The sequence below is a fragment of the Sminthopsis crassicaudata genome, chromosome 5 (genome assembly GCF_048593235.1).
Source record: "Sminthopsis crassicaudata isolate SCR6 chromosome 5, ASM4859323v1, whole genome shotgun sequence".
NCBI classification, from domain to species: Eukaryota; Metazoa; Chordata; class Mammalia; order Dasyuromorphia; family Dasyuridae; genus Sminthopsis; species Sminthopsis crassicaudata.
This window is the reverse complement of record NC_133621.1, coordinates 304,971,133-304,991,299: the sequence shown is the minus strand read 5'-3', so window position 1 is coordinate 304,991,299 and position 20,167 is coordinate 304,971,133. Positions and strand designations below refer to the sequence as shown.

The window sequence follows — 20,167 nt, the reverse complement described above, 5'->3', positions numbered from 1 at the left end:
TCACCGCTCCGAGCCCGTTACCTCGTCCGTCAGGTGGGGGAGGGGAGAAGGGGCAGCTGTAGCCGGGGCCGGAGTCACGAGGTTCGGGCCTGACCTCGCGCTCCCTGGCCGCGTGCCCTGGGCGAGTCACTCACCCATCTGCCTCGGCCTCGTCGTTTGTGTGAGGGAAGTGCGAACCTCGAAGGAGGGGGACGGGACTGAGCAAGGTGGGGGCGGGGTCCCCCCGGGGGGAGAACTAGTGTGACCGCAGGCTTCCTGGCGCAGGCCTCCACAAGTGGGAGCGGCCATTCCGGCGTCTCGCCCCCCTCCCCGCTCTCCTGCGCATCCTGCAGGCGGCCTCCGACACTGGGGCCTTCCCGTGGCCTCCCCCGGGCTCCCTCCGCGGCTAAACTCCTTAACTCTGCCCCGTGGGCTGTCTGCAGATTTAAGCACCCCCGGTTAGGTTAGTACTCCATGGTGCCTAATAAACGCCTGGGCTGAGGTCTCTCCGAGCCGCTTGGACCTTCCCTCAGGCCCAGCGCTTCCTATTTCCCACCCGGGTCCTCAGTCACGTGTGGGGGGAGGGGCGGGCAGAGCGGGAACACACGGAGACGAGACAGGCGAGTGTTCTGTAACATGAGTGTTTATTGAAAGTGTAACCCTGGGCACGAGCACCGCAGCACACACTCAGTCTGGGGACCAGTCCAGGGACGGCCACGAGCCCTCGTCTCACCTCGCTCGGCCCCACCATCCCCCTCCCACTGTGTCTCGTGGGGGCTGGCCCCCTAGGTGCTCAGCTCACACACTATACAGAAACCAAAGTCTTGTTACCTAATGGTTAGGACAGAATTCCACAAAGAGTCTTATCTTTATTAACATCTACTGAAAAAAATACAAATTCTGTTCCCACCCCCATCACCCCCGCTCCCTGCGCCTCTATTGTCAGGGGACAGTGTCTGGCCAGGTGGTGGAGGGGCCTTGCTCTCCGAGGCGGGCTCATGGGCTCCGGCTGCCCGCCTCTCCCTGGAGCCAGCCACAGGCCCCTCCCTTCCTGCCACTGGGACAGGGGCGGGGGAAGGGCAGCTGGCCACCTTCTCCAGTCTCAGCTCTCTGGCTTAGGGGCAGGAAGCTCAAAAAGAGCGGCGATGTCCTCGAGAGCTTGGTGGATATGATTCCCGAAGCGCTGGGCATTCTGCGGGCAGAGCTCCCGGTCACTGCGAGGCCACCCCGGGCATTCCCCGCCCCCGCGGCAGGGTTATGTCTGCGCTCCCATAATGCCCCGTGACCCCCCAGCTGCCAGATGGGCCTGGCTCCCGCACTGCCCCAAGCCCACCAGCCCTCGCAACCTGTTCCTGATCCCCACGGACACCGGGGCCCACCGCTGCTCCAGGCCGGGCATCCCCGGCCCACACCCCCAGCTGCCACGTGCCAGGCTCGGCACTGAACTCACCGTTTCTGAACTTGAGAACTTGCTGGAGATGTGGAAGAAGATGGTGTTTTCACCAGCAATCATGTAAGAAACCCCATACCCATCATCAGCTACCTGCAGGCACCGAGGGGAAGGAGGAGTGCAGGAAGTGAGAACCTGGGGGCTGGAATTTGGGCCGGCCCCTGGCCCGGCCTCGCTCGGCCGAACACCGCAGGCTCAGCCCAGCATCAAGAGACAGCCAGTCGTGCCCTGACTCTTGCCATGGGACAAGCCCCCCCCCCCCTCCCAGAGGGGCAGGGGCCTCAAGCTGTCAACACTCAGCCATCCTGCTTCCCAGGAAGGAGCTACTAATTTGACAACAGTGATGGAAGAGAACCAGTCTCTCTGATCCCGCCCTTCTGAGACCACGTCACATTTTAAGAGGAACCTTTAGGAGGCGGCGCCCCTGCATGTCACATCTAAACCCCAAGAGCTTTTCGGCCTAGGAAAGGGGAGAGGAGGGCCCGCTGGCAGGGCAGGGCCTAGGTGGTGCCGGCTTGGAGCAGAAAGGGGCCTGTATCCTGGGAATGGCTGACTGCTGCTGCTGTCAGCAGCCCTGCAGGCACAGCACGCACCCCCTCCCCTGATCCCTGTGGGTCACTCACTGGGCCAAAGCCCCCTCCAGCTGCCAAGTGGTTGGGGTACTTCTCTGGGTCAAACATGCGGATTTGGAACTGGGCCGTCTGGCTGGTGGAGAGTCTCCATGGCTCCGAGAGGACCTGAGGCAGAGGGAAGGGACAGTGGAGGTGGACTGGGCAAGCTGAAGCTCCAAGGCGCCTCCCCAAGAGCCTGGCAGTGGTCACTCACCTGGGCCAGGAAAGGGGAGTGGAGGCCCAGGTACTTGGAAACTACATACAGGCAGAACAGGTGCCGGTCAATGCCAGCCCCAGTCATGGCCAGGCGATACAAGTGTTGGTGCTTTTCGGCAGCTTTGCGGAAGAGATCCTGGAGGTCTGGCTTCTGCGGGGGCGCACAGGAAGAGGGGCCGGTTAGGCCTCCAGGAAGGCCGCAGCCCCCAGCCCTCACCCAGGCCGGCACTCACCATGTACCCAGAGTCCGTCATGGCCCGGACGAAGGCCGTGGCCTCAGAGGTACAGGATCGCACGGTTTCTGTCCTGCCATCCCGGAACATCCGTGTCATCGAAGCCTCGTAGGTCAGACAGAAATTGCCTTTGTCCTGAAGGGAGCATAAATGTCGGGGCCCTTCTCAGGGCAGCGTCCAGCTCCCCTCCCCTGGACGATCCCCCCACCGCCGGTGGTCTTGGGAAGCAGGGAGGGCTCTTACCCGGAAATGGGCCAGCTGCAGGGCGATCTGCACGAAGGCATCAGGGCTGGAACGGCACTTCTTGATGAGGCCCTTGCCAAAGGGCAAGAACTGGAAGCAGTACAACTCCACATCATCCGCCAGAGCCTTGGCCACCTCGTACGAGTTCTCGATGATCTTCTGGCACTGTGTGGAGGCAGAAGATCAGCCCCCACTCGACCCACGCGCATCCCACAGGAGGCCAGGACCCGGCCCTCGGTGCTCCCAGCTTCTGGCCTGGCCACAGGCCCCATTCCCCGATTGGTGAGAACGGTGCCGGGAAAGGGCCTTCAGCTCCCATCCAGAGCACTCCCCTTCCCCCGGGTCTCCCACCTACCTCCTCGGGGATTTCCCACTGCAGCCTCTGAGGTGGGGCCAGGGAATGATTAGGTTTACCCTGGCAATGACCAGACTCATTGTAGTCCAGGTGGAAGGCATCGGTGGCTAACACAAACTGCAGAAGAGGGTGGTCTAAGCGATACAAGTGAAGCAGCCCTTTCCCCGTCACCGCCCGGGGCCCGGGGCCTCCTTACCTCCCAGAGGTGCCCAACAATGGGAGCGTCTGCCCAGGCATGCTCAGTATTGAGGCCCAGTTTGCCATTCTTGAAAGCAACGAGGGTGAAGGACTTATCAAACCACCTGATGTCAAAAAAGGACAGGGGGACACAGAGCAGGCTGAGTGGCAGGAGGCGGCGATGGAAGCCAGGGTGGAGGGAGCAGGCACTGGAAGGGGGGGAACTGCAAAGGGGAAGGCAGGAGGCTGGAACGGGGGATCAGTACCTGTTATAACAGTTGCCATGAAGCAGAGCCTTCCCATAGAGGCTGAGGCTGGCCTCATCATCAGGGTCATAGCCATGGGACTCTTCATCCAGGGTCACGAAGAAGGCTGCCTTCTCGATGGCCTCCAAGGAAGCCTTATTCTTTCCTGTGCTGAAGTAGGTCTGGCGTGCCTCAGCCCACTGTACCCTGGGGGACCGTGGAGGTATCAGGTGGGATGTGGGGGCACCCTTGGCTCCCTTAGGGCATTGGGAAATGCCGTGGGAGCACTGACTTAAGGCCAGCGAGTCCAACCCTTCCTTTCCTGAGAGACACTTGGAAATTCCTTGTCTAGGATAAGCCAGCAAGAAGGAGGTGCGCTCCTCCCAGGACTCAGGCAATTAAAAACTGTGTCTCAGCTCTGGGGGCCTCCTTCCCTTACCCTCAGCCCATTGCTGCTCTCCCCTTTTCCCTGTATTATTCCCCCCTCCCCTTTACCATCTCTTTACCTCCACCCTCTTCAGGGATAATGTTTCCTGCTACATTACCTAAGGCCCAGCCCCTCATACGACAGAGCTGGTCAAAGACCTGTCCTCCCCCTGGATCAGAAGGCCTCCCCAGCTCCAATACCTGCCCCCAGCTGTGAGGGCTGCTAATTTCTCCTCGCCAGGCTGGATGGGACAAGTGTCATCCAGGATCCTCTGGAACTGCATCTCCAGGTCCCGAGGCTTGAGCAACTGGGTGCCCTGATAGAGCCAGACCTTGTAGAAGCGACCCTTGTGGTAGACAGCCACGTGCCTGCTGTCGACAAGGTGCTGTAACACATCTGGGGGCAGGGGAGCCAGAGGTTATAGGGGCAGGGGAGGCAGCATCACTGCACCAGGATGGGGCAAGCTGCCAGCCACCTGCAAGGATGGGGTATACAAGCCTGCAGCAGTGGGGACAGGAGGGGACCCAGACAGCTCTTTTGGGAGAATCCCCCAACCCGTAGCTTTCCATCTTTTCTACGACAGTGTCATTCGCAGGCCAATCTATCTGTCTGAATTCCTGTGCCTCTAAGCCCAAGGCAGCCCAAAAAAAGACCACCGAGAACTTGTCATTGTAGCTTCCTTTGCTGTTAGCCTTCCCGCGCTGCCTGTGCATCCCACACTCAAACTGCTACTGCCAGCAAGGTCATATCGCTCTCCCACCATTTTCATCCCCCTTCCCACTGCCATTAGGGGCTCCTACCACTCATTATGGCTCCTGGGACCTAAACTTCCCAACCTAGCACTCAAACCCCATCCCTACCACTCCAAGGTAGGGCGACAGGCTGGCCCTGTGTCCAGAGCTCTCTCCTCACTCATCTTCCCTGCCAAGCTAAGGTCATCACAGTTTGCACTGGTCTTTTCTGGGCCTCGACGCTCTAGCACCAACCCCCACTCCCTATTAGAATGTAAGTTTCTTGAGGGGAGGCATTGCCTGGGTGCCCAGCACAAGGTGCTTAATGCTTTTCTCTTCATTCATTCATTTCTGGCCCTCTTCTCACCCCCCCACGCCTTGACTGTACTACTGTGTGAATATTCAGGTTCTGGCATCTGACTGGAGCCTGACCCCCACTCAGGGAGCTGAGGAAGTGATGGGAAAAGCTTCTGGCCATGCTTGGAAAGTGGCCCAGATCTTAAGAGGTCAAGGGGCTCAAGGCTGCCTGGGCTGGAGGGAGGGTACCTGGGCACCTACAGTGGCAGGAAAGCCAGCAATGGATACCTGATTCTTTTCCAGGGATCCGAGTGGTATTGAACATCCTCTCCATCTGATATGAACACATGGGCACAATGCCAAGAGCCATCACCTGTGGGACAGGACCAGAAAAGGGGCAGTCTTCAGGGGCTGTTGGGGTCCCCGCGGGTCCCCAACCCTCCCAATGCTGGGTCCTCAGGGCCACACTCACAGGCTTGATCTCCTCGCGGTCCAGCTTTCGCCGATACATGATCATGGCATGAACCACGTTGCCCAGCCGAGCCGCCTGAACTTCAGTATGCGGGGTCAGTACAAAATCCTGGGGAGGAAGAGCAGCAGGGCCATGGGGCCAGAATGGTAGGTGGGGGGAGCCCCTGCATCTTCCTCAGGCCAGAGCCTATAACTACCTGGCCTCCTATCGCCTCACCCCCATCCCTCCTTCCTTGCAAATGCTCTCCTAATGTCTCTCTTCTCTAACCCTGGCATAACTACCCCAGACATCCTCCACTCCAGTGTGATAGAAAGGAACATCCCCACAGTATCTAGAGCCAAAAGACCTGGCTTCAAATATGTTCAGGTTGGCCACTTAGACTCAATTCCTACTTTGGACCTCTGTTTACTCCCCTGAAAAACATGGGACATGACCAGATGATCTTTGAGGTCTCTTCCAGCTTTAAATTCAGTCTAGATTGTGCCAATTGAGCACAATAAACCTATGTGCAGTAATACAGAGTATATATACATTGGAGATGGTCCTTGCCTTAAAACTTTTAGTTGGTTGACTCAGGGAACCAAAGGTAAATTCAAAGGGTTATTATAAATATGTAATTTTACGTAATTTGACATAGAAAAAGGCAAAATAAGTGCTGAGAAAAAGTTGGAGCCAGTTAATTACTGTCAAATTTTCAGTTGTTGCCCCCTGGATCGAACCCCTATAAGAATAATCCTCATTATAAAATAAAATAAAAATTAAATTTAAAAAATTATAAAATTAAATAAAAAAAAAGAATAATCCTCATAAAACACTCAGTTGATCATACCACTCCCTCAAGAATCTATAATGGCTCCCAACTACTTATTACATCAATCAGTTATTTGCCATTTCAACCCATAGTCATCAAGTACCTTTTCTAATCTGGCTGTGCCCTCTCACCTTGCTTCCGATTTCCCTTCCCCAAACCACCTTAGATATATTATGTTTATATTTATAAGACAATAATCAAGCACTTATCACCCACCTTTACCAACTACCACCTAGTACCAATTGATGCTAGGTACTGTGAAGACAAGTACAAAGAAAGGAAACAATCCCTCCTCCCAAGGGGTCTACATTATAAGGTGGTGATGGAGAGCAATGTAGAGGAGAGACTAGTCTGCAGATAAGTAGATGGCCAAATAAATATGAAGAGAACTACAAAGAATTTTGGTGACAACAAGGGATTTTGGGGAGAGATTGCTACCAGTTGGGGGATTGGTAAAGGCCTCATGCAAAGAATGGGATCTCTTCTTGAGAGGGACTCTCTTGAGACTTAAATGAGTGTGTTCCAGGCATAAAAGGCACAGGGAGGAACAGAAAGGAACAGGAAAAAGGTCACACGCTTTGGGAGGGGAAGTGATGTCCAAGGTGGCTGGGAGGGCAGGTTTGGATCAGTGATAAAACTAAACAGTTAAGGCTATTGGAGGCCAATGAATTGGATGATGTGATCAGATATTTATTTGCTGAAGGAAAGTCACATTGGCTCCTACATAGATGGACCAAAAAGGAGATACCTGTAGCACAGACCACAAGTAAGCTCTTGCTATAATCTTGGCCAAGAGGCAGGAATTCTGGGAGCAGTGAAGTATCAAATAGGGAACTTGCTGTGAAGGCAGAAGGGACATGATTTAACTGCTGGTTGGCCATCTGCAGTGAAGGGAGTTGAGAGAAATGACCCGGAACTCCTAGAATGTGGCATCTTTGTAGAAGGTTGAGGGGGAAAGAATAACTTTTTTTTTTTTTTTTTTTTTTTTTTTTTTTTTGGACACTTGAATTTGAGATGGCAAATAATTGGTGCTAGAATCCTAGGAGAGAGACAAGAGTAGATAGAGATCTGGGAATCATTGACATAATTAAACTCAAGGAAATAGGTGGCAATACAGACTAAAGACAGCCCCTTGGAGGCTTTGCACAGCATTCTGGAGAATACCCACGATTTGAAGGATCAGTCAATAAAGGAGTCAAGAGGGAAGGGTCGAATAGGTGGGAGAATCAGGGGAGAACAGTGTCACGAAGGCCGTCTAAGAGGGTAGAGTGGCTCTCAGGAGTGAACTCAAAAGAAAAGTAGGGTGAGGACCGAGATTGGCCTAAGATGTGCTGTGGGGGTGAACAGGTTCTTGACCCAAGAGCAGGGATTCAAGTTTTACTTTTATCCCAGCATGTAGCAGGTCCATCATAAAAGCAGCATGGTGAAGGACAGAGGGAGTTTTGTCCTTGCTTTTGGTCTGAACAGTACCATCTCGTTATTTTAGGGGCAAGGTTTTCTTTGCTGTAGTGAGAAAGCCCAGGTATAAATCTAGCCTCCCTTACCTTCCCACACCTCCCCTCTGGAGGCTGCAGGTTCCCAGCTCTTACAAGTTCCTAGCTCTTATAATTCTTACAACCTTTGCAGTCTCAGGTTAGCAGGTTAATTCTATCTTGGTCCTGGCAGCCCTTTGCTTTTTTTCTTCTTGCAAGGTCATAATGTGCTCCTGGAATCCTGAGCTAATGCTCTCCAGGAAGTTTTCCAATGAAGCCTCCTTTGCTCAGCTCCGCCCTGGTCTGTCTCACACTATTCCCTCTCATCTCCTCCTTCAAGGCTCCCTGAATTGCTCCTTCCCCGTCTCCTTCCCTGCATTTCTGGCCATCTCTAGCAACATCTGTCATCCTGGCTCCTTTTACATTCACCTCCTCTGGGTCCATTTTCTGGGTCAGATACTTGAGCCCACATGCTCCCCCACACCTAGCCCTTCCCCTTTCCTGATTTAATGACTGTCAAGTATCTCAAGGCTATCCTGAAGGACCCTCTCTGTGGGTGTGAATCTGCTGAGGTTGGGGGAAGGGGGGAAGGGGAGTCTCAAGGACACTGGAGGGAAAATCCAAAATGGATTCTTGGCCCTCTACCCAACTCTGACATCTCTGCTGGCAGCACCTTCAGTCCTAGTGCCTCAGCTTCCAAACTCAAGGATGAAAGTGCTAGGGCTGGAAGGCAGCTCGGGTGAAGGTCGACTGAAGGTGCCATTTGAATCCAGGTTCTGTGACCCTGCATCCAGCGTTCATTCCATTGCCCAGGCTGCCAGTAGAGCTCTGGTGCAGTCTGAACCTTAACTGATCCAGACTGGAGCAGAGTGGAAAAGCTGCAGCTCTGGCCCTGCCGTGGGACATCTCCTAGCTCCTCTGCTCAGACACATCCTATAGCGAGACATTCATGGCTCTCTCCAGCTTGGGGGCTCCCTCCATGCTCTCACGAGCCCCCCAGCCCAGCTGTTCTGGCATCTGCTCTTAGACTTTGCCATGGCCTTTCCTACCTTCATGCTGGGTGCTGCCAGCTTCTTCCCAATCGCCTTCTCTTCTGAGAAGCCTTCCCTGATTACTCCCACTAAAAAAAAGTTCTCTCCCATCAAAAGCCTGAGAGTCCTCTGCCTGTATCCAACTCTCCTTTTTGCTCTAATGCTATGTAGTGTTTGGAGGGTTCCATCTAGAGTCAGGAAGACCCCATTTCAAAATCTGCCTCTGACACTAACCATGGACTCTCAGCCTTTCACATTCTCAATTTCTTCAGCTGTAAAGTGGGGTAAAAACACCTATTTCACACAGTTGTGCTGAAATTCTCACAAGACAGCATATTTAAAGGGTTAGCTAAATATTTTAGAAGCAGGTGCTAAAAGGGAGAGCGCTGCACTTGGTTACAAAAACCTGAGACCAATGTCAGACATAAGCAGTGTGACCCTGGGTAGGGCCCGCAATCTCTGCCTCATCGGTAAATGTACACAACAGCTCTCTGATTTCCCAGAGTTCTTGTGACGATTAAGTCAAATAAAGTATGTAAAGTGCTTTGCATGAAAACCTAAACAAATGCTAGCCATGGAATGAAGGGACACCATGGTGCACAGAGCACCAGGTCTCAATCAAGAAGACTTATCTTCATGAGTTCAAATCCAGCCTCAGACATTTACTAGCCGTGTGAGCCTGGGCAAGTCCATTAATCCTGAATGCCTCAGTTTAATCATTTGTAAAATGAGCTGCCAACAAAACCCCTGATGATCACTGATGACTAAGCAACAAGTATGAAACTCTTTGACCTCCTGCATCACCAATCAGTGCAAGCTTGCCCCTTGAGGGCCTTAACATCCATTGGATAAATATAACTAAGTGAAGCTGTGGAGGCCTTCCTTCTCCATTCAAACACAACCTCACAGCAGCCCTGAGGCTCCTGGAAGATGATGGAGGAAAGTACAGCACTGGCTGCCACAATCACCAGTGTCACTCAGCACAAGCTTCCAGTCTTTGAGAAGGCCCAAGGCCACCTTCTGAAGCAATGACCCAATGCCCAACTGCCTGATTACAAACCATGAGCCGGAAAAGGGAGAATCAAGAAAAGGGGCTGAAGGTGACAACTTGGGCCTTGAAGGATGGCTATGGTTGACCTAGGCCCAGCAGAGCCATTGTGTTGAATAGGAGGAGGAAGAGTTGGTTAGGGGCTTTAGATCAACGGGTTAGACTTTAGCCACAAAACAATGGAGAGCCCCACTAAATACTGGGCAGGCTGTTTGGGGAGATCGATTGGGCAGTGGGGTTCTCCCAAATGACTGTACTAGTCATGTGCAGACTGGAGGCCAGCTAGAGCCTCTTATAACACTGCAGGTGCACAGAGTTTAGACTAAGGATGGATGCAAAATAAAAGAGGTGTTGCCAAAGGGTCTGCTTCATGACCTCTGTCTCTTGGGTCCCACTTTTTAAAACCCGATCCTGACCTTGTGTTTCTAGGTTCCCCTACAATATTCTCTAGCTCTTTCTCAGGGGAGTCTCCTGCCACCCTCCTGTCTGCACATGACTAGTACAGTCTTTCACAGGTTCCGGCTGGGATCCCAAGGCTTGTTTTCATGACCATGCAATGGAACCACATAGCTTGACTGGGTCTTCTGGGGGTCCCAGCTAGTGTCGCAAAGAGCCCCTAGGGGTTGCAGTTCTTACCATGACATAGTAGTTGCTATTCACCATGATGGGGCCCCTGCTTCGAAGGTAGATGTATTCTTCCCACCAGTCACTCACCTGTAGGGGAGGGGGAAATCAGAGCTGATAGGAGGAGGGGAAAGATCAGGGCCAGAGGGGAAGGAGGGGCAAGTAAAGACTGGGGGAAATGAGGGAGAGGTCAGAGCCAGGGGGAAGGAAGGGGAGATCAGAGTCTAGTGGAAGGAAGGGGAGGTTAGAGATAGAGTGCAGGGGAGATCAGAGCTAGTGGGAGGAGGGAAAAGAAGGGGAGCACTCACATAGTTTGTTGCCCACCAGGACTTGAGCACCAGGTATTTCTGGAGCCGGGGAGCAGTCCTCTCTTGGAAATCTTTAGCCAACATTTCCATTCGATAATATTCCTCATCATCTAACAAAGGTCTCACAGATTCTAGGTACTGTCCCCCCACCCCCCAAGCTCTCATCAGGGTTGGGTTCTGTCTCCATGGCAGGCCTTGCCTCTCTAAGACTGGTCAAGGGCTGGAGACATTGGCCCACCCTCTAGTCCCCAGCTTCTTAAACTAAGGGTTGTGATCCCATCTGGGGTCTTGTAACTGAATATTGGAAGTTTATTATCAGCAAATACTTGATTTGTGTGAATTTCTCAAGCAAAAAGGGGGCGTGAATGGGGAAAGTTTTTGCTAGCCAAGCCACTCCCTTCCCCCAGACCTCAGCAGCCTGACCCCTCACCCGCTTGATTGTGGCTGACACTTTGGGCACTGGCAACTTGGGCAGAGAAGTCTGGAAGGTGTAGAGCATGGGTCGGCGATTGGACAGGAGCCGGACGCAGATCTGAAGGTTATGAGAGCGTTATGGGGGTCAGGCAGTCCCCGGGTCCTTTGATTCCAGAGAAGAGGGAAACCAAAGGAGCCCAAGCTCTCCCTCCAGGGTGCCCTTCCCACCTGCCTCCTCCTCTCCATCCCCACCCCCCCAGCCCAGGCCAGGCCCTGCTCACAGCCCAGATCTTGGTGATCCGGCTGGTCTGGCCATGCATCTCAAACATCCAGCCATGGTAGGAGAGCAGCAGCTTCAGGGTCTGGCGAAAAAGGAAGATGCCAGTCACCCAGACTCCAGTGGAGAAGATGCCCACACTGATCAGCGTTCGCGTCTGCAGGGTCAGGTAATTGCTGCACCTGTCAAGTATCCGAAAGCGGAGCTGGGACACGGTGTCGCCTCAGCAGCCCCAAACCAAGCGCCAGGTGACCCACGGTGCATCGAGGGCTCCCGACCAAGTGCTCACATGGGCTCACACCAACCTCACTGAACAGATGAGGAAACTGAGGGCGAGGATGTGGAGTGACCCAGGAGGAAAGGTGCAGGGATGAGGTGTGATGGCAGGACCCTCTTCAATGCCCAGCAGTGACCCCGGGCAGCTGCTGCTCTGACTCCCTGCCCCATGCCCACGGCCCGCCCAAGTCCAGCCTCCAGCCTCTGGGTCGGATTCCTCACCCCTCTGGGATATATTTCCGGATGTGGCAGATCATTCCCATGGAAATGTCCACATTGCAGTAGGAGGAGCCCATTGTTGCCATGACAACGACCAGCCAGCTGGTGGGGCTGCCAGGATACACGCCCCTGAGGATGCCATTCTGTGGGGACGGGGCCGGGGGCAGAGCCCCCAGGGGCTCTTAAGGAACTAGGAATCATCAGACAGGCCAGGGAGAACACTGGGAAGACAGGAGTGCTGCCCCCACGTGGCCAGTATGGGGACCAACAGAGGAGGGGGGACGGTGGGGCGGGACCAGTGGAGAATGGCCTTCCCCCTCTCCTACTTTCTGGGGACCCTGGAGAGCTGCAGAGGAAGTATGGGGCAGTGTGGCCCTCCTCCCCTAGCCCTGCCTGGGCCCCCACCTTGATTCGGATAAAGCGTTTCTTCCAAGAGTTGATGCCAGACAGGTAGACGTGCTTCAGGGCCTCTCGGCTGAGCTGGAAGTCTACCCCATCAGGGGTCACTGTGAACTGGAAGGCTACGGCCTGGTGGGCTTCTGCCATCTTGGGGGGCAGCTGCAGCCTTTGGGGGACATGAAGCCAAGCCTAGCTTACGGGGGCAGGGATCAGCAATGAGATCTGTGCAAGCTGTGGCTAACCTGGGGCTAGGGACGAGGCCTGTGGGTCAAGTGAGGGCCGGGCTGCTCAGGAGCCCCCAGTTCGTTTAAGGAGCATGGTTAAGAGCTTTGGCCCCTAGCTGCTCTTCCACATCCCGTTCCTTAAACAAATGGCCCAGAAGGCTGGCCCCGGCCTCCACCTGGTCCCTGTCTGTGTGCCCTTATCTTTGCCCATCTCATCATCACAACTCCTGAGAGATTCACGCCCACTTGCCCACTACCAGCTCATTCACTTTGCCCTGGCATAGCAGGGAGCCAATCTGTGCTCCTCACCTCCCGTTTATACCTACAGGCTGTGGGGCCCTAGACAAGCCATCCCAGGCTGCCTTGGGTGAGTTTCCTCACCTGGGAGTTCCTTAATATTTTATTTTTTTCCTGAGGCAATTGGGGTTAAGTGACTTGCCCAGGGTTCCACAGCTGGGAAGTGTTGACAGACCAGATGCTCAGGTCCCCCTGACTTCAGGGCTGGTGCTCTACCCACTGCGGCACCGAACTGCCCCCTTGGGACTTATTTTCCAAAGAAGCCACCAGCCCAATCCCCATCAAGCCTACAATTGAACAAAGCCAGCCAATTGCTGCCGCCACCCCATCCCCCTTGATTTCCGGCCCTGGTTGGGAGCCTCCTGGCATCCCAAAGGCGCTCCCTACCCTTCCAAAAGCAATCTTTGCAACCCCTCGCTTCTCTGTCCAAAATCTTCAACGACTCCATTCAGATGACCTGCAGCCCACCTGTGCCCTCCTTCCCTACTCTAGGGCTCGAGGCAACTGGCCTTTCCTCCTGCTTGCAGCCAAGGCCAGGAAGGAGTTTCCCACCGCTGGCACCTCTCCTCTCAGACCCAGCTTCCTTCCCTGGTGTCCTGGGCGGGAGCTCGGCCTCCCGAGGCCGCGGGCACACTACCACCGGTCCTCGGCCTTTTTCCTGGGCCACAGGTGGGGCCCCTGACATACCTGTCCTCGTGTCCCAAGACTGCATCGAGCCCTGCTCACAGCCAAGCACAGCGTGAGCCTTCCTTTGGGAGACTGAAATGAATCCAGGTCTGCAAGTTCACACTCTTCCCAATGCTGAGGTAACCCAAAGGATGGCAGCCAGGCTTCTTCCCCCAGCGCCCCCTTCCGTTCTTAAAGCTTTGTGACTTTTTCCCCCAAAGACGACCCTTCCCCAATCCAGGATGTGTCAGAACCCCCTCCCTGACCCAGGATTTCAAGGACCCATTCCAGAGCCTCAGATACCCTCCCCATCGAGGGTCACAGACACCCTCGGCCAGCCCTCCCCAATCCAGGTGGTGAGCACATCCGTCCCCACCCCGTCCAGACCCTCCCCCTCTCCCGCCCCCATCTCACCCCTCACCACGGAGCTCGATCCGGGCCCCCGCGGCCGGCCGGCCCGGGCTTCCTGGGCTGGGCTGCGCTGGGCTCGGCTCAGAGGCTATGGGGCCGCCCTCAGAGACCGGCCCGGCCCTGGCCCCGGCCCCGGCCGGCCGCCCTCCGCCCCATGGCCAGCCCCGAGCCGCCAACGGCCGCCGAGCCTCGAGCCCCTCGCTTGCGCCGTTCCACGGGTCCCACGCGAGAGGGCGGGACCACAACGCCCCCCCCACTCATGAGGGCGGGACCACCTCAGTGGGTACCCTACTGGCTCGACGGGGTGAGGCTTCAGGGCGGGGCGTCACAGAACCAGGAGCAGCTGGGGAGGCGCTGAGCCCCCCTGGGGGGCACGTGGGCTGTGGAGGGACATGGGACAGTGGGGCTAGCAAGTAGCTAGGTCCGATCACCTGGCGGAACGTGGGCGGACGGGGCGGAGTCTCCGAGAGCTTGGGTGGGTGGGGGAGACGCCCCATTTATGGAAGGCGGCAAGGTGGGGGTCCGAGATAGCCCAGCGGAGGGGGCAGGAGACGCGAGCGGCGTGGAGTTGGTCCGGGAGCGCATCCCGAAGAGGTCGGGACTCTCCACCAGAGGTGTCCCGGGTCCAGCGGCCACGCCACGGCCGCCGGAGGCCTACGCCTTCCCCGCTCCGTCCCCCCGGACGGGGGCGGGGGGAAGTTGCCCTCCCTCCCCTCGCCCCGGCCCCGGCCCCTCCGCAGACGCGTGGGCTACCCCGTACTCACGGCTCGGCCTAGGGGCAGGGGTCCACTCCGGGAAGAGGCCTGGCAGTTCTGGCCTGTGCCCTCGCGTCCTTCAGGCCGTCTCCAGCCCCGCCCCACACCCCGCGGGGAATCCGATACCTGCTCCCAAATTGGGGGCGAGAAAACCACTGGGCGGAGATCGCAGCCTCCCCCTCCCCCTCAAGCTGCAGCCGCGCGCCTCCGGGGCCAGTCAAGTGGGCCCGGGCTCTTGGACTGGAGGTGCTCCGGGAGGCTAGGGGGTGGGGGCGCCTCACGTGAGGTCTGCCACCCAAGCTAAAAATAGCCAATCTGGGGAAAAGGTCGCAGCCGGGGGCCCCTCCCCCCGGCAGGCCTGAGGAGGGCACCCAGACTCTTAGGACCCTAAGGAGGGAGGGCCCCCAGAGCTCCAGGCCTAAGGGCCTCTCTACCTCCAGCCCAGCGGCTGCCCCTCTGCCAGGCAGCCTTAATTGGGGAGGGGGGCGCCCAGCCTCTCAGGCGTACCCTATTGGCTCCAGCTCCAGGCCCTCAGCTGTCCACAGCCCCCTCCAAAATCACCCGGCGTTTGGAACAATCAAAACAGGAGAGATGAGACCCAGCTGGCAACGCCAGCAGCAGTTAAGTCTTTATTGGTCTGAAGATACAGAGGGTAGAGAAGTGGCTGCCCTGGCTGGGCAGGCTCCTTTGGGTGTCTCCCACGGTGGGGATCACAATTGGAGGGGGCGGGAAGAATGGGTTCTCCTCTGGGTGCTAAGAGAGACTGGGGATTCCCACTGCTCAGGGCTCAGCCGGTCCTTTGGTTTTTGGTCCATTCTCACCATGGGGGAACAGCTCAGGCCCCTGATTCCCTCCTAATTCTCCATCTCCCATCCTATCTCTCCATCCTGCCCTTAGACTCTGAGGTCCGTCAGAGGGGTGAAATCAGGGGGGAGGAGGGCTGTTAGGAGGGATCAATCCAGAGTTCAACTTCTCCTTCTGACTGAAGTAGATTTGGAATCGAGATTCTGCATATTCCTGGGAAGGAAAGCCTACCTAAGATACCAGGGAGAAGATTCCTTGGGGGAAGCTCCCCTCTGACGCCCCAGGACAAGAGGTCTCGACCCCCATCCCTGCTCGGACCCAGAACAGGGACTCCAACACCAGATTCTTTATGCGGGAGCTTACCAAGTAACCAAACTCAATGGTAGACATGATATTTTGGAGGATGGACCAGAGTCCCCAGAAGAAATGGGATGCCAAAGCAAACCTAAGGGTAGGTACAGAACATAGCTGGTTTTGCTGGGTAACCTGATATCCTTGGACCCTCCTGCCTCCCCCCTCCCCCAACATGTGGACCATGAGCCCTGGGTTATAGATCGTGGGCCAGGTGCCATGAGTTGTAAACTGTGGGTTGAGGATTATGGGTCTCCTAAACCCCTCTGCCTAACCCCTCTGCCCCTCACCTGTTTGCTTCCACCAGCATCTTCTCTTCCAATTCAGTCTGCTCTTCTGGGGAGGGAGGATCATCCCCCTGGATTACTGACAGGTAATTTCGGATGAAATGAAGCTACAATGGGGAGGTCCCATGAATCAGAGGACTTCGGGAGGGCCCACTGCCAGTGCACATCCCTGGTCTACACTGATCCAGTCCATCCAACCCAACAAACCTTTGTGAAGTGCCTGCTGTGTGCGAGGCACAGTGAGAGCCGGGAAGAGCTGGGCTCAGGCTACCCAGGCTGTGTGACCCTAGCGGAGTCACCCAGCCCACTCTTCAGGAGACAAGGGCTGGGCAGCAGCCACAGATGGAAATCCCCACCAGGGAGCAACCCACATCCAGGAAATCACAAGCTCAGAAAAACGGAAAGGGCTGAAAGGACGGGGAAGCAAAGACATTCCCCCTTAACCCCCTTCTGGGGCAAAGACCCCAAGAGGAATGGCCGGGCCTTCCCTGTACTCCACAGACCTGCTGTTCCCGGTTGGGGTAGTTTTTAGGCTCCATCAGGAAGTAGGGAGATTCCTCGTAGCTGTAGTCATAAATCCACTCACAGAAGTGGTTACCGATGTCAAAACCCCTGTGGGGAGGAATTGCACAGCCGTTGGGGAGAGGGGAGAGGGAAGAAGGGAGGGGAGAGGAGGGAGAAGACTAGGGAGGGGGAGCTACACCCACCTGTAATTGTAGCTGCTGTACTCAAAGTCTATGAGCATAAGTCCAGGCTCTTTGTCGGAAAGCAGCAGGATGTTCCCTGGGGCGGGGAAGGGACACAGGCTGGTCAGTTCAGGGACGGACCTAGGACCTCTCTCTGCCTCCCTCCCGTCACTCCCTGTACCTTCTTGGATGTCATTGTGACAGAATACCACTGGGGAGGATGTTGAATCCAGAAGCTTTCTGCAGTAGGGAGACAGGCTTTGCTTGGGGTGGGGGGTCCAGGGGAGTAGGGCAGGGGTAGGGAACAAAGGGATGACAGCAACCTCTGTCAAACTGAAACTTCAAAGGTGCTCCCTTCTCCCTCCCAAGGCCTCTCTGTCCTGGGAGGGGAGGACGGGGAGAGGGCAACAGGCCTTCTTTGGGGATGATGGGAGGAGGTGATGTGGCCCAAGGGAAGGGCAGAGTGGAAGGAGACCGGAGCCTTTTCCCGGGGTGTGGGGGGGATGGGGGGAGGTGGAAAGCATGGCTTCTCCCCAAGCGTGGCTAGGGTGGAAGGTGAGCACAGGCTTTTCCCGGGTATGTGGGGGGGGTGCTGCCTCAGGTCCCAATGCCCACCGTAGCATGCTCATCTCTTCCTCCAGGTGGTACCTCTGGATCAGATTTTCGTTGGTCTTAGTGGGAGGAATCAAGTCCTGGATCTGCTTCAAGTACCTGATCCAAAGGGAGGGAGGACGGGCTCCAGTGACCACGCCCCCTTCTCTGGGAGTCGGCCCCTCCCCGGGCGCTTCTCACCTCTCCATGGTCCCAAAGAGCCACCGCGGCTCCTTGTTGAAGGGCATCTCCATCAGGTGGAAGCGGGCCATTTTGACAGCAATCTCGGCCGACCTCCTCGGCTCCTTCAGCTCGTTCGTCCCCAGCGGCCGGCTCTGTACCCAGCGCCCTATCAGGGGGGGCAGCCGGGCCAGCGCCGGGAAGGGGCGAGGGCTCGGGGTTATTAGCAGGAGAACGGAAGCTCCTGGAGGGCAGGGCCTATCCCTAGTGGGGAACTAGTGAGCACCTAGTAGTACTTAATAAAGGCTTGTTCAATGAATGAACCCAGGCTAAGGGTGGATTGGGGGGCAGAGGACGGGAAAAGGGGAGGGGCTTCGTACCGGAATGTATTGCTCCAGCCTCCCTTCTGGAAAGACCCCATAAAGCCGAGGTCCCAGCCGACGCTCAGCCAGGATGGCAAACATCACACTCTCCAGGACTAGGGAGTCCACCCCCTGGGGGAGGGCCAACGGAGGACGTAGAGGTCCGCTCCCTTCTAGCGCCCCCCGACGTGCGGGGAATCATGCCTCTCCCACCTCCCTAGGGCCCCGCCCACTTGGATATGCTCCTCCCACCTGACCCGCCCACCCCACAAAAGCTCCTCCCACTTGGTCCCGCCTACTTAAGCCCCGACCACCAGACACATGGTCCTCCCATCGGGGCCTGCCCACCGAACACATGGTCCCAGGCTCCCGCCCACAATGCGTGTAGCTCCGCCCACAAGTCCCGCCCCTAAGGCCTCGCCCATCTCCGGGATGACTGCCCCAAGACCAGCTCCTCCCCGAGACTCTGTCCATCTGGCCCACCGCCCTCTTCCCCAAGGCTCCGCCCACCTCCTTGGATGACCATCCCACGGGCCAACTCCCTTCCCCTCCCGGCTCCGCCCCTCCAGCCCCGCCCACCTGCAGAATGGCCCCATAGAGCCTCAGCAACACTTCCCGGGGCTCGTCCCCAACAAGGGGTATATTCTCCGGGAGGGCGCATCGGAAAAGCAGGTTACTGAGCCCCCCGCTGCGGACACGGACACGGAGGACGGGTTGGACTGGGGCCCCAGGCCCCGCCCCCAGGGCCGGCGACGGGACGCCCGTTCCTCCCTACGTCCCATCTTCTGACCCCCAGATGACCCCCAGGGCACCGCCCCACATCCTGGCTCCTCCCTTTCCCTCCCTCCCCCCTCCCCCGCTCACCTTACGGGGCTCACTTGCAGCTGCTCGACCTGGATTTGGCGCCAGGCTCCGCCCAGGAACTCCCGGCACCACTGCCAGGCGTGCTGCTTGCCCTCTAGGGATAGCGAAGATCTGCACCGGTCCATCTTGAACCACTTAAGCCCCATGGACATGTCGGCCCGGTTCCGGGCCCCGCCTCCTGTCTCCGCCATGGTCTACACCTCGCTCGGGCTCCGCTCGGCTCCGTCCGCTCGGGCTCGGCTCCCTTCGGCGCCGTCTCCTGATAGGCCACGCCGCCCGGTCGGCCACGCCCCTACAGGCCCCGCCCCCGGCCCTGCCCCCCCCCCCCCTCCCGCAGCCCGGTGTGTAGCTGCGCGTCCTGCGGCTCCGGGCCTTCGGGCCGTTCTGCTGCACTCGCCCCCTCCCGCCTCGCGGCCGTCCCACGCCCTTAGGCCCGTCCGTTAAAGCCGCTTCTCTGTCCTCCGGCGTCCGCGAGCGCCTGTCCCAGTCCCACGAGGCCGTGCTCCCCGTCTTGCCCGTGGCCCCGCTGTCCACGCGCCTCCAATCCCTGGCGGAGCAGCCGCGGCTCTGGGGCAGCCAGCCCTGCCTTTATCACTTACCCTTCGACCTCATGACTCGGATGCGGGCTGTGCAAAATGGCCTGGAGGGAGGCAGCTCCCTTTTATGAACCGAGTAGCAGGGGAACCCCTCCCCCAGCTTTGCAGGGCGTCCCCGCGCCTCCTCCTCGCGCCCAGGGCCTCCTTCCCTTCGGCCTCAGTGTGCCCCGCTGCAGAAAGGGCGCGCGGATCTCGCTACCTTCTAGGAGCCTGGCCCGGCGCGATGGGGTCATTTCTCGGGGGGTTCTACAGGCCTTTAGTCTCCTTCATCCCGCGCTCGGGCTGCAAAGCGCACCCCGCCCTCCAAGGTAGTCATTTTCCCGGGAAAATCAATAAATAATAGTTATTATTCAGGTTTTCGGCTTCCCGTGATCCCGCGGGGGGTTTTCTTGGCAAAGACACTGGAGCGGTTTGCCATTCCCTTCTCCGGATCATTGGACGGATGAGGAAACAGGCTACTTTTGTGCTTCTCTAAAGCCCTCCGTCCTCCGGAAGGAGAAAACCGCAGCGTTCCCTCGCGCCCACCAGCCTGGTCTCATCGCCCGGGCTCGCTCTGGGGTGGGGGTGGGGTGCGCAGCCGCTCCCCACATTTCCCCTTTCGCTCCTGAACCGGCTTCTCCCCGTCAGATCTCTTACCCTTGTGGGCCAGAATGTTCTTTGGAAAAGTACCCATCGAATACAAGCTTTCCCAAGCGAGTTTATTCCTGGGCATGAGGGCAGTCAAGTACACGGCGCCCCTATTATTATTCCCCCAGAATAGGCAAGACCCCTCAATCAA

General features: G+C 57.1%; 2 protein-coding genes and 1 long non-coding RNA gene across 11 annotated transcripts; 1 reads left to right on the top strand and 2 right to left on the bottom strand.

Annotated features, from left to right (window-relative positions):
• Positions 1 to 604: 604 nt before the first annotated feature.
• On the bottom strand, positions 605 to 14,961 carry CPT1B (carnitine palmitoyltransferase 1B). Of its 5 annotated transcripts, none has more exons than XM_074271948.1 (19): positions 14,678 to 14,961; positions 12,322 to 12,481; positions 11,920 to 12,059; positions 11,426 to 11,603; positions 11,161 to 11,262; positions 10,731 to 10,868; positions 10,435 to 10,512; positions 5,437 to 5,544; positions 5,253 to 5,337; positions 4,137 to 4,332; positions 3,531 to 3,716; positions 3,284 to 3,389; positions 3,088 to 3,204; positions 2,733 to 2,897; positions 2,490 to 2,624; positions 2,255 to 2,407; positions 2,053 to 2,166; positions 1,430 to 1,522; positions 605 to 1,171 (listed from the first exon to the last, which is right to left on the bottom strand). In XM_074271948.1, exons 2-19 carry the CDS (start codon positions 12,460 to 12,462, stop codon positions 1,082 to 1,084), a joined length of 2,325 nt encoding a protein of 774 aa, XP_074128049.1. In that variant the 5' UTR covers positions 12,463 to 12,481; positions 14,678 to 14,961; the 3' UTR covers positions 605 to 1,081. The 5 variants fall into 5 exon arrangements, with proteins under 5 accessions (XP_074128049.1, XP_074128051.1, XP_074128053.1 ...); XM_074271950.1 differs by lacking the exon at positions 14,678 to 14,961 and adding an exon at positions 14,345 to 14,592; XM_074271952.1 differs by lacking the exon at positions 14,678 to 14,961 and adding an exon at positions 13,917 to 14,062.
• Positions 14,108 to 17,890, top strand: LOC141545058 (uncharacterized). Its single transcript, XR_012482864.1, has 4 exons — positions 14,108 to 14,217; positions 15,190 to 15,923; positions 16,131 to 16,196; positions 17,438 to 17,890. It is a non-coding gene; the product is annotated as an uncharacterized LOC141545058 (long non-coding RNA).
• CHKB (choline kinase beta) lies at positions 15,261 to 19,888 on the bottom strand. 5 transcript variants are annotated; one of them, XM_074271955.1, is made up of 12 exons: positions 19,393 to 19,888; positions 18,794 to 19,052; positions 18,509 to 18,617; positions 17,948 to 18,061; positions 17,589 to 17,722; positions 17,445 to 17,507; positions 16,978 to 17,036; positions 16,818 to 16,893; positions 16,614 to 16,722; positions 16,114 to 16,217; positions 15,836 to 15,917; positions 15,261 to 15,703 (listed from the first exon to the last, which is right to left on the bottom strand). In XM_074271955.1, the coding sequence occupies exons 2-12, from the start codon at positions 18,982 to 18,984 to the stop codon at positions 15,593 to 15,595; spliced, it is 1,152 nt and encodes a 383-aa protein (XP_074128056.1). In that variant the 5' UTR covers positions 18,985 to 19,052; positions 19,393 to 19,888; the 3' UTR covers positions 15,261 to 15,592. The 5 variants fall into 5 exon arrangements, with proteins under 5 accessions (XP_074128056.1, XP_074128059.1, XP_074128057.1 ...); XM_074271958.1 differs by having other exon boundaries at positions 15,836 to 15,940; positions 17,412 to 17,507; positions 19,393 to 19,886; XM_074271956.1 differs by having other exon boundaries at positions 15,261 to 15,685; positions 15,836 to 15,940; positions 17,412 to 17,507; positions 19,393 to 19,884.
• Between the last annotated feature and the right edge of the window lie 279 nt (positions 19,889 to 20,167).